Genomic DNA, 13,098 nt, shown 5'->3' with positions numbered 1-13,098 from the left:
CAACATTTGAAAAATAAAATAGCTATTTTTTTTTTCTCGCCCATAACAAAGGATTACATTTATTGAATTAATGGAGTTATTAAATGTTATGATATTAGGATTAAGGATTCCGATTCCCGATTAATAGAAAATATGAAACGATGAAATATTAGTTAAATCTCTGGCTTTACAATGAAAGTCTATTTGATATGCTTTTGTTATTTATGGTGGTTCTTGGGATTACAATATTAATTAAATTTTTGATGAAAGTCTATTCAATATCTGAAACAGTGCAATTAATGCAAGCCTCTACATATAATTTTTCTCCATCTAAAATGCTTCAAAGAAATGGCAGAAGCGAGAAGGGATGAAGAAAGCAAATGTTGCGGGCCGTGGGTCAATTATTGTACTTCAGAATTAAAAAAAAAATCATTTAAGCCATAAATAAAAATTTAAATATATATAAATGTATATATCGTATGGGTCTTTAATGTTTTTCTGGATGTTTAAACTTAGGACTTTTAAAAGAAAAAAAATACATTTGAACTATCTCCACAAAAAGTGGTCTTGGACTTATAAAATGACATTTGAGTTTATGGAATGCCATGTGCATAATGAATATATTATATAATCATATAAAAAAAATGTGTTCAATTAGAGTTTAAATTTACTCATACAAAATTTGAAATTTGCTTTCTAAATGTAATTATCTTAATTATTATTCGTATTGTGAAAATTATAATATAGATGAAATACAATTAAGAATAAACCAATGTAATTATGTAAATTCTCTCTATAAGTTTATTTGAATATGTACATAATTAGAGATTATATTAGCCATACAAAATTTTAATTATAATTTTGTATTCTATAAAAATAATAAATACTTGACCAATGGAAGCTCAAAAATATTATTATATTAAACAATTTAAAATATATTATATAATCATATAAAAAAATGTGTTCAATTAGAGTTTAAATTTACTCATACAAAATTTGAAATTTGTTTTCTAAATGTAATTATCTTAGTTATTATTCGTATTGTGAAAATTATAATATAGATGAAATACAATTAAGAATAAATCAATGTAATTATGTAAATTCTCTCTATAAGTTTATTTGAATATCTACATAATTAGAGATTATATTAACCATAACAAATTTTAATTATAATTTTGTATTCTATAAAAATAATAAATACTTGACCAATGGAAGCTCAAAAATATTATTATATTAAACAATTTAAAATATTTTTATTTTTTCTATTTATATTTATAATAACATAATTTTTTCCCAGTGCATCGCGCGGGTGAATTACTAGTAAATGAAATAATGATAATTCATAAGCCATAACATCAAAACAATATTAAAAATTAAAAATTAAAAATACACAAATACTTCAATCATCCAGTATCGAACTAGTCAACGGGTGTATATATGTCATATTTTATATATATATATATATATATATATATATATATATATATATATATATATATATATATATATATATATATATATATATATATAATGAAAAAAATTAGCAAGGCCAAGATGATCAGATTAGTTTGACCGAAATGGATGAGTTAACTCTGCTAAGTTAGACTCTAGGCGGCCGAGTTAGGCGCTAGGCGAGCGCCTAGGGGGAAATCGTCACGGTATAGGGGCGCTAGGGCCTAGGCGGACGCCTAGACCGATTTTTGCAACAGTGACATTTACTAACGTTGATGGTGCGTATTTGCTTAATTTTTGGTGCGGCCGCACCTGAACTTAACTATATATATATATATATATATATATATATATATATGTAAGGGTTCTGGTGCGGGAGGGGCTTCCCGTGCGGTTGGACGCACATTAAGCATTAACTGACGCACTTTAAGTACATAACACACGCACATTAAGCACACAAACAAAACACTTTCAGAACACAAACCCACGCACGTTAAGCACAAAACTCACTCATGTTAAGCACAAGCCTCACGCATGTTGATCCCCTACCATGGTCTCTAAGTATTTAAACAACAAAAGGAGGTTTATCACCGTGTATCTTCATTTTGTAGCCCCTAGAGATACGCTATAGTTGTAACATATGAATATAGAGTGCATATTAATCCTAAACTAATACAGATGGAGAAATGTTCAACTCTGCCACGTACTAGATATATGGGGAAATAATAATAATATACAGTGATTCAAATTTAAATTTAAAACAGTAGTATATCAAATAGATGTTCCCAAAACAAAATCGATAATTCAAAAACTTCCTTTCACATACTATTTAGAAAATATTCATATGAAAAGGAAAATTATTGTTTGACATATATCCCATATCCAACAAGATTAATACAAATTTGACTCATTATGTGTGTCCATTAATATATATGACCCAATAGCTCATGTCATATTTTCTCCATTTTGTCTTATTTTACCACTTTCCCAGCGGTCCCTACAAAGTTATTCTTCCAACGCATGTCGAATCTCCATTAGGTAGATTACTATCTATTAAATATTTAAATGCTTGTAGTACTCAAATATTTAAATCCTTGTGTTTATTGCTATTGGTATTTGTTTTCAAAAAGTAAATATATGAATATCGTTGCAACATACACTGAAGAACTCAGCTCGAAGGTCATGCAATACAGAGTTACAGATCCAAGGATTTTGTTGGAAGACCAACTGTTGCCAAAACCAATTGATTGTAGGCCTTAAGCAATTAAAAAAAAAAAAAAAAAAAATCCTTTAGATTGATGTAGTTCATATACTTTCATTAAAATAACTAAATCTATTTGTTTTAATAATATTAATTAAAAAGAAAAATTACAGGCAATCTCTTTTCTCCATTATATTAATGGGTGAGAAGAAGCTGTTGGTCTATTTCTCAGCATTACTGTACTGTCCTTTTCATTTATGCACAATCATTTTTGACTTGTAGTTATGTTTATAAAATCGAAAAAAATTAAACACAAATAAAAAAAGTCTAACACACACACACACACACACACACACACATATATATATATATATATATATATATATATATATATATATATATATATATATATATATATATATATATATATATATATATATAATCACCATGGATATTGAAAGGCAAGCATAGTTCCTTTTTTTCCTCTCGATGGTAGATGCTTATGTAGATGCTTATCCCTCTCCCATCTGGGAGGTCATGATCGAGCCTCAGTGGAGGCGTTATTGACTCTTTGTGTTTCATTAGGGTGAGAAAATATGTTTGAACATATACTATGTAAAATAGTCAGTAGCATTCAAACAATAATAACATCAACAAACATAAACGATCCAAACCATATATTCAATTACACTATATAACACTCTTTAAATAATTGTATAACGATCCAAATATTCTTAATAAACAATCCAAACCATCTTCAATTGCCCTATATAACATTCCGTATTTGATGTTATAATTTAAATAATTGTATAACGATCTAAATATTCTTAATATATTATAACAAATCCATTCTGTGCATCGCACGGGTGAAAATACGTAACTTTGTAATTTTACAACAAAATTGCAAAATTATTTTTTTTAATATATGTAATCTTGCAAGTGCTGCAATTGCAATTGTTTTTTTTTTTTTTGGTAAAAGTAATTATATATTATTGTATAAGATATTACTCCGTACTATATTTTTTTTTTAAAATTGTTTGTTGATAATCATTTTAACCCATTTAAAATACATATTACAAGTACAAACTCAAACATAACCAAACAAATCCATATATTTTGTTTGTTTTTTATACTAATTCAAATCACAACCAACCAAATCCATAACAGCATGTTTGGTTGGGGTGCAATTCCTTTCCCCCAAAGTTTATTTAAACAGTGGTCTCAGGATTCAGGAAATGTAATACACAAGTTTTCTGAGAAACTTTTAGACACTCTCCCCCCACCTGCTTGTTCACCACTGTCACGGGATCTCAGTCTGCCCGGGCCTTAACACATTCTTATGACTAAAATTATGCATCCATACTGTATTTAGAACAGGTAAACTACTATAACAGTAATGCATATTCTAGCAAGCTGGTAAATATGGTGCCCGTTGAAAGGGAGTTATGCATATACCAAAGGCTCAAAAGCTTATTTTAGTTTTTACTTGTATGGGCTTGATGTCAGCCTGAAAGCTTGTTCGGTTCGGTTGTTCCCCGGGCAATATACAACTTGTATGGAGCCAGTATGTGTCATGCTGAGATTGTTGAGGTTATGGTTCGGTGTTGGGCAGCCTGCTGAGTACAGAGTGCTCGGGTTTGTGATCACATTCGTAATCAATATGAACAAAAGCTCGTTCTACTTCAGGGAGTTTCTCGATCTTTATCTGTAGAGTCTCTCCTATAGTGTGAGATTCTTTCAAGGGCAAATCTTCAGGGAGTTCAATATCGACCTATCAATGGGAAAGGAGACAATTGTGAGTCCACCAAATATTGAATGGGGATACTACATTATTAATCACAAAAGTAATATGTCAAACAAATTGTGACTGATGGAAATGATAGTAACCTCAACAAAGTACAAGACACCAAAGGTATATGCTCGGACTGTGTCAACGCGTTTGACTTTAGGGTGCTGCACGACTAGATATGTTAACTTCTGCAATACTTCGGGAGGGGCTGATCGTCCTACTAGTGATGCTGCATCAAGAACCCGTTGAAGTTAGTGCAGGATGTTCAGATATGTATTAAATCATTAAGAAAATGAAATGCATGTTATTGTACATTGTAAACATATTAAGAAAGTACTTCCTATTCACCTCAACTGAACTAGATCCTAATCCCAATCTAGTTGGGAAAAAAGTAGGATATCAAAATAACCCCAGCCTTTCAGAATTAGGTTTTTTTTCTGGTATGGGTAAGTTTCTCTTTTCTTCTTCGTGTACTTCCCAATGGATCAACAATACTGACAGAGGTCCAGTCCAAAAGCGTGATGTTTGTGAAAAGAAAAATGAAGCAAACTCCCAAATGAGCAGTGGGGCTCAACTATTTATTTTTTGGGTGGTGAATAACTAATATTGAACACAATTGCTGATTGAAATTCTTTCTACTTATTAATAAAGATGTTATTCCGTTTCAAGGTTTCTAGCTCATTCATGAAACTTATAGCTTGAAGAAAATTAAAAGATTAAATAAGAGAATGTACCTGCATTCTCTAGGACAGTTCCAGACCAATTTGTGATTGTGTAAATTGCAAGGATAATGGCCCCAGTGGGATCAATCCACCAGTAAAATTTATCTCCAAGTACAGCAGCTAACAATCCTACTAGATTTGTGACAACATCAAAATAATGATCCTGAAATATAACATCAGAAGTTAGGCACTGACACTCTCAGAAGAAGAAATTTGAAGGTAAAGATAGTAAATCACCTTTGCATAGGCTTTAACAATGTCATTCCCTGAACTTCTACAGTAGATCCAAAGACAAAGTTTTACCACAGTGGCAGTTATCATGATGCTATACAGCCATGCCAGTTGATCTGAGGTCATTTTATCAGAAGGTGCATGTTGAATAAGTTTTTCTACAGCCTGAATCAATACCTGAAAACCTAAGCAAGTAATGGACAAAAGTTACTTACAAGGAGGGTATTTCATATTGGAATAGATCAGTTTGATAGAGAACTTGTGTTTGCTATTCTCCACATTTTCCATTCATTCTTGTGCACTTTATAGGTTACAAGAATTAATCATATATTCTCTTCAACCAAGTGATTCAGCAATACTCAGTAGTGGATCATTTCCACTCTCCTAACAGGTAGAAAACCACATCTAGCACTAACCATTGGATAGGAACATGCTATGACCATGCAAAAGTGCAAAACATCAAAGACATAACCCAAGAGTGATTTTTAATAAATAATGCCATTTATTGTCACTGATTAAAACAAGGTCAGAATATATGAAATAAAATAATTAAAGGAATTAACCTATTTGATTATTTTGAATCTTACCCTCATTTGAGAAGGGGCATACTGGCCAAAGTGACTAGTGGAAAATCATTTTATGGATTCAGATACTTCCTTTTCAACCATACTTGTGCCTAAATTTCCTTCTCCATACCATATGTATTAGATATTTTCTACATGTTCCACAAAAAGCTACACATATTACAGAGTCGATACAATATTGATAGAGTGGTGTACAATTTAAAGGTTTGAATCTGTTTGATGTCTAATGGAATAACATGCTATATTACCCTATATAGCATTTTGCTATTCAATAAAGTCAAATTCCTTTGTTGTGCTATAGATTCTTCCTCAGTGAGTAAAGCTAGTGAAACACAGTTCACTGAACAAGATACACAATGAAACATATAGCCACTTCTGCAACAAACTAACATTTTTAATAACTAGCACAAGAATGAATAATGAATGTACGAAAAGATTGCTATAGAAATTAAATCACGTATGAGTCACCAAGTATCATGAAGAATAGTCACAAGTTAAATAGCAAGTGACATACCCAGTGTAGCCATGACTGCAGCAAAGATAATAATGCCTACTGGCTGCATTCTCAGTTTCCCAATAGGATATTTATAGATATTAACACTTTTCATTGATAAGTGAGTTAGCCATAATATACCACCAGCCATGAGATCAAGTAAGGAATCCAATGTTGATGCAGCAATGGCTATGGATCCACTTCTTACTGTAGCATAGATCTGCAGAAAACAAAGTGCACTATTTTGTCACCTTAATTCAGAGTTAACATGCACAATTCTCTGAGCGTCCACATACCAACTTATCCAATGTATACTGTAAACATTGTTGAGACTTTGTATGTTGAAACAACATTAACAATAAATTCAATAGTACCATAGACCATATTTTAATGTCAACAAAAGAGTTCTTGAAGTCTAATTAATATTTGTCCCGCCACGTAAAGCCAATCACCTTAAGAACCAGTAGTATTATATTTGCATAATTAGAAATCTTCATTGCTCTCTCATGTTGGGCTTGTTCCTCAAGATCTTCTTCATCAATGCAGTTAGATGCACTCACAATATCAACACATTCAAACGACTTTAGGGTTGCAAATTGTCTTTCATAATATTCTTTTTCTCCTGCAATTAGGCTATTCTTGAATCATTAAAGACGATATATGAAGGCACAAAGCAGCAGCCAATTTAAGGCAAAAACAAATGCACCCAAAAAAGAAAAAAGCTCACTAAGCAGAAGCTAAGATATTCACTAATTCATTTTTCCCATTAAAATAAGATAGGAAACTTGATATATGGCATTGGGAGGGTATATAATGGTAACAATAATATTCAACAATCAACAGAAAACTTGGGATGTCAGACAGGGCAAAGGTTACATGTCAGAGTGAATTGCACACACATTACTTGATCCAAGAGTTAGGGCAATCTGGATAAATATTTGTGCTTTGCACATGCTCCAAAAGCAAGTAATGTACTGTAATATTCTTGAACTGGGATGTGACAGTTTACAGCAATATTAGTAGAGTATGAAATTTGAGGAGCCTAGGGAGCAAATAGTTTCTGGTCAAAAGCCACAGAGAAGGGTAAGAAAAAATAGGAGCTAATGGAAGAAAAGTAGGCAATGCCTTCCTCCTTGGACAAGCCTTCATTTTGTATTCTGGATTTTCCTTCTTGGATAAACCTACATCAACTGCTCTGATAGAGGTTAATCCAAGGTCTGACCAAGCTGAAATTCAGGTGTGTGTTCTAGGCCCACTAACCTTCATTTTGTATATTGGAGATTGGATTTGGAGTTAGATTTCAACTTGTGAATAGGGCCTTTGTTTGATGCAATCTCTAGTACATATTTGAGTGAACTTGTTGAAGAATTACATTTGAGTAGTTAGGGATGTATGTCTCTCATTTTTTTTTTTAATGAAAGAAATTGCATTCAACTTGTCAATAGTGAAAAGCCTGATGGACTTTAAGGCTCTGATGGAGTCCTGGCACTGCCATTAGTATTGTTTAGAGTTTAGACAGGTTCAACAACATATGTATGAAATTGTTCCCAACAATCACTTCATCCAGCAATCACTTCATTCATATTTTCTCTTTATGAATAATAATCACAAATACTCCGTAACTACCAAGTAATAGTCATCCCTAAAATTTCCTAGATAATGCATCAGAAGGTAATAATCACAGGACCTTAAAGGATAAACGAATAACAAAACCCCATTCCACAAGAAATTTTCCGCATTCTTTCACAGTAGTAAACCTTCAAACATCACAATACATATATGAATATAGATAGATACAGAGATAGATAGAGAAAGAGGACCTTTCGTTAAAGTAGAGGATTTGGAGAGGTCAACCGGAGAAAAAGACTCAGGATCAATGTAGGAGCGAACCTTGTCCGGTAGCCGAGCCAGGAAATCACTGCGGAGCAACGTAACCGAGTTCCGTCTGGAAATCAGCTGGCTACGCCGGCCGCTGCCGCCTCCTCCGCCGGACTTCCCGCCGTCCAGCAGCGGCGATTTGACGTCCATGTCAGCCTCACTGCTCGCCATTCTCACCGTTCCGACTCAATTCAATCTCATCCGCCGAACCACAAAATTATATAGAAACGAAGCAGCTCTTATCCCATAATCATTTTTTTTTATCACATAATCATTTTAAATTGATAAATTAGATGATTATTCAATATTGATTCAAGTAAATTTATATTCCATAATCTGAATTTTCGCGGTAGTATTTGTAATTCTGTTTGCTATTGACTTTTGGTCCATGGTATTTTTGGTCCAAACTCTAATGTATTGGCCACCATATGTCCACCACCTCTCACACGTTAAACAATTAATATAAATATCTTATTAATTAGCTTTTTGTAACAACTTATTGCTCTAAAATGTTAAAATTTTACAGCCCAGACAAGACAAGCCTACAAGACCCGTACTTTTACAAACAAAAAATGTTAGACTCTAACCCACTACACCGCGGTGCGATTTAAGATTGGCCCTCGACCCATAATCTTGTGACACGGCAAATTATATCGTGCATCGCGGTGCATAATCGATTATGCACCGAGCTTCAAAACAACGTCGTTTTGTTTAATGAAAGAAACGGCACCCTTTTCGCGCTGTTACGCAAAAAAGTAACTCTGTTATTCAATTTCATTTTGTATACACTGCAGTGTCAGTTCAACACAACTACAGTTTCATTTCGATATAACTACAGTTTCATTCGATATTTATACACTCAAATATGTGAAAATGTTATTTAATTTTATTTTATATACACTATAGTTTCATTAAAACACAACTACATGATCATTTCAATATAACTACAGCTTCATTGCACAATATACACTTAGATATGTGAAATGTTATTCAGTTTCATTTTATATACACTGCAGTTTCATTTCAACACAACTACAGTATCATTTTGATATAACTACAGCTTCATTGCACAATATACACTTAGATATGTGAAATGTTATTCAGTTTCATTTTATATACACTGCAGTTTCATTTCAACACAACTACAGTATCATTTTGATATAACTACAGTTTTGCTGGGTAATAACACTCAAATATGTGAAATTGTTATTCAATTTCATTTTATATCCACTGCAGTTTCGTTTCGACACAACTACAGTTTCATTTCATTTCAATTGCAGTTTCACTTGATAATATAAAAATAATACGTGAGGCAGTGTCAGTTTAAACACACTGTAGTTTCAGTTGGTAACTAATACACAAAAAATATACACTCCGTTAACTATAATAATGCGTTGCTTCTTTATTTAAAAAAACGACGCCGTTTTTTGCCGTTGTGCACGTGCACCGTGGTCCACAATATAACCACCGCATGTGACACCCGTAGCTATAATCTGTATGACTTCAAAAGTTCTTTCTACATCAGAGATGCTTTCTTCTAGAAAACCTAGTATTCCTAGTAATGTCTGGAAACCACGAAAGCAAACATAATTGCACATTCCGACATAAAAAAAGGCAAAGAGAAACCCAAAGTGGATAACTTCTTAATTGACCTATAGCTAGAACATATCATATTTACACTTAGCTCAAACACACCATAATTTGGCAATTCTTCTGTGTGGATCCAAGACCATCGTCCCACATTATATTACGTACTATCATTTATCTCTGAATTTTAGAACGCCTACAATTGAGCTAATTCACAGCCTCTACAAGGTCTCAACTTCTCTGAATTCCATCACAATAAGACAAAAATATTCGGCACTTCAATAGTTAAATCTAAAAAGACAACAATATAGTTTTGCCTAATCCAGTTATTTTACTTCCAATAAGCCAGAATTCTTTATATAATATATTTGATTAATTATCGAATCGAACCTACTCTGATTCGTATTTGGATTCAAAACAATTTAAATTGAAATATGTATTTGAATTTGGATTTATATTTGAATTCAAATCAAGAATCAAATTTAAAATATTTGATTTGTTACCTCCTTAGTGTCTTAAGTTATTCATAGTCGATCTACTTAAATAAAAAATAAAAATAAAAAACAGATAAACTCTCACAAAAGTGTCAAACTTAAAACATTATTATTAGTTAGGGGATAGGTTAGGGTTGCCCCTAATAGAGTATTCTTAGAAGTTAGAAAGAATTTAATGGATAAAGATGGTGTAAATAAATATTACCGAGTATAAGTTCATTAATAATTTGAAATAAGAGTTTTGTGTATACATTAAATGTAAATGTATTTCCTAGTAAAAACAAAAATGTAAATGTAAATATATGCACTCCTTCCATCCCATTTTATGTGTCTGGTTCGGTTAATAAGGTTTTATTGGAGTTATTTCAGTTTTTCATAATATATTAAGCTTAGTATTAGTATACAAAATTAATATATTTTGAAACTACACTAAAAGTACTACTCTCTCCGTCCCATTTTACATGTCTTACTTTACTTTTTAGTTTATCCTAAAATAGTGTTATCTTTCTAAAATTGAACATAACTATCACTCTACATTTTTCAATTTACTCTTTTGACTTTTCAAGTTTGGTAAGTACAATTGTACTTTGTACAAATAACACATACTTTTGAGAGGAAAAATTAGTAAGTTAGTAATATTTGTTATATTGTATTAAAAACCGTGTAAAAAACAAATGAGACAATCAATTAGGGACGGAGGGAGCTGAGTATTAAACATAAAAAATTAAATTTAAAAATAAGTAAAGAATACTAAAAAAAATAAACAAAAAATTTGTTTGACTAATGAATAGTAAGTAAGACAGATCCCAAATGTGAGGTTACAGGTTCGAACCCGAGTGGGGTACAGTGACTCTCTATGCTTCAATAGATTGAAAAAGTATGTATGGACAGACATTATATTGTAACAAAATTTCTATACTAAAAAAAAAAAACAAAATAAGACACATAAAATAAGATCCGATCCCAACATAATGTGATATGGTGGTAGAATTGAAGTTTGAATGAAGAGATCATTATTCATGTTGGGGAAACCAGTGGAGTTGTTGCGGAGAGGTATAAGTCCGAGAAGTTGGTTCAGTCCAACAACAGTTGAGTTGCTCCCTCGTCTCATACAAATCTTTCTGACAAAACTTATTCCCGAAAGTCCTGTACGTCTTCGTGGCCAAGCAGTAGAACACAGTGTAATCCCCAGACAATCTGGGAAAGTAAATCTTGTTCTCCATTCCATCCACCATTTTCTTCCTGGCAAAAGAAGTGGGCAAGCTTATAAACACCATAAAATCCCCCAAACTCTCCACTTTCATCCACTCCATTCTCTCCTCATCCAACCTCACAACACTAATTTTCTCCCCCATGAACGATAAGAACACCGCCAATAGCTCTCCCTCGCACTCCACCAGGTAGCTCTCGAATGTCTCCTCCTCCGGCGGCGAACCCAGCACCTCGTGAATGGTCCATTTCTTGCTTTCCTCATCATCTGGGTCGAACTCGAACACTCCCATCTCGCCATGTCTGCCCAAGCAGTAAAGCTTTTGGTTATGGAAAACCGGGTGGCAATTGGATTGGAAGATGGTGGGAATATCCTCAAAGGAATGACGAACCCACTCGGCTTCTCCGCGGCGGATGGTTTCGAAACGAACGAAAGTATCAGTGAAAGACACAACGCCAAAAACCTTGCAGTCTGGGGAGGTTGGGTCTGAGACGAAGGTTGCACTTTTCCAGTCCCCGAGAAAATCCGCTTCCGGCAGGTCCACCCGCTCCTTAGTGAAGGGGTTTATGAAGAACAGACTGTTTTGCCAATCCCAGAATAAATCTATTTTGGGGTTGTTTCGTAGCGATCGGCGAGCAATTAGGAGCCAGCCATTGTTGGAGTGCATGAGGACAGCTTTGTTTAGGTCAGGGACGTCGTCTATGGCGAACCTGTCGGGGTAGAAGGGGTGGAAGAATTTGCAGACGGTGCCGTGGTAAGTGTCCTTGTGGAGAAGCCATTGGGATTGAAGGGTGGGGAAGATGAGAGGGGAGTGGTGTTTAGGGTCCTGAATTGAGTCCCAGTATTTGCATACTTTGTGGAAGGAGAATCTGGTTTGGGGAAGCTGCAAATGTGTTAACATCTCGCTTAAAAGCTCGATTGGGAGACCCGCCCAATCCCTTTTATTGCCTTCATCTTCTTCTTTTGGATCCTCTTCTTCCACTTTTCCTATTTCTTTCTCTTCAAATCTGTGCTCCCAGTCATCCTCATCACTTGAATACTCTTCCATCTGTCCATACCACCACAATGAAATATAGAGTCATGAGTGTTTTTTTTTTCTTTAGTGTCAAGGAAACGGACTTAGCGTATTTATAATAGTGGATTTTAAGTAGTTTTTGCATGCCTAAAAACTTAAAGATGAGTTTTCAACACACGGAGAGGGATTTGGGGATGGACTAGTGAATAATAGGAGTTCGACCCCTGATGATTAACTTGTAAGATTAAGTGGTGCAAGTTGACTGGGTTATTAAGTAGTTTGGTTGGATTGAATAACTAGGAGTTGTTAGTCAATAAACCTGGATTGATAGGATACAGGACTATTGATTAGATTAGATAGCACATTCAGTTACGGTATACTCATATTGCTCTGAGGCAAATAGTGGCCAACTGTCTACCGTTAGGAGGCAACACAACAAAAACAGATAAGCTACGCTTCAGCT

General features: G+C 33.7%; 2 protein-coding genes across 2 annotated transcripts; both read right to left on the bottom strand.

Moving 5' to 3' along the window:
- Positions 1 to 3,719: 3,719 nt before the first annotated feature.
- LOC109160364 (metal tolerance protein 4-like) lies at positions 3,720 to 8,712 on the bottom strand. Its single transcript, XM_019308697.1, has 7 exons — positions 8,272 to 8,712; positions 6,904 to 7,073; positions 6,473 to 6,671; positions 5,381 to 5,559; positions 5,156 to 5,306; positions 4,520 to 4,650; positions 3,720 to 4,403 (listed from the first exon to the last, which is right to left on the bottom strand). Exons 1-7 carry the CDS (start codon positions 8,498 to 8,500, stop codon positions 4,224 to 4,226), a joined length of 1,239 nt encoding a protein of 412 aa, XP_019164242.1. The 5' UTR covers positions 8,501 to 8,712; the 3' UTR covers positions 3,720 to 4,223.
- Positions 8,713 to 11,423: 2,711 nt separating this feature from the next.
- On the bottom strand, positions 11,424 to 12,668 carry LOC109159855 (F-box/kelch-repeat protein At1g57790-like). The gene has a single exon (XM_019307965.1). It carries the CDS (start codon positions 12,666 to 12,668, stop codon positions 11,424 to 11,426), a length of 1,245 nt encoding a protein of 414 aa, XP_019163510.1.
- Between the last annotated feature and the right edge of the window lie 430 nt (positions 12,669 to 13,098).

The sequence above is a fragment of the Ipomoea nil genome, unplaced genomic scaffold (assembly GCF_001879475.1).
Source record: "Ipomoea nil cultivar Tokyo-kokei standard unplaced genomic scaffold, Asagao_1.1 scaffold2845, whole genome shotgun sequence".
NCBI classification, from domain to species: domain Eukaryota; kingdom Viridiplantae; phylum Streptophyta; class Magnoliopsida; order Solanales; family Convolvulaceae; genus Ipomoea; species Ipomoea nil.
This window is presented reverse-complemented; position numbering and strand designations above follow the sequence as displayed.

Bases quoted from the DNA above. Each gene is read 5' to 3' on its own strand.
- LOC109160364 (XM_019308697.1), bottom strand. From the start codon at position 8,500: ATGGCGAGCAGTGAGGCTGACATGGACGTCAAATCGCCGCTGCTGGAC. The intron at 5,560-6,472 runs GTATGTCACTTG...TTACTTGCTTAG, and splicing joins TGCAGTCATGGCTACACTGG to GTTTTCAGGTATTGATTCAG. The intron at 4,404-4,519 runs GTTACTATCATT...TCCCATTGATAG, and splicing joins GTGTCTTGTACTTTGTTGAG to GTCGATATTGAACTCCCTGA.
- LOC109159855 (XM_019307965.1), bottom strand. From the start codon at position 12,668: ATGGAAGAGTATTCAAGTGATGAGGATGACTGGGAGCACAGATTTGAA.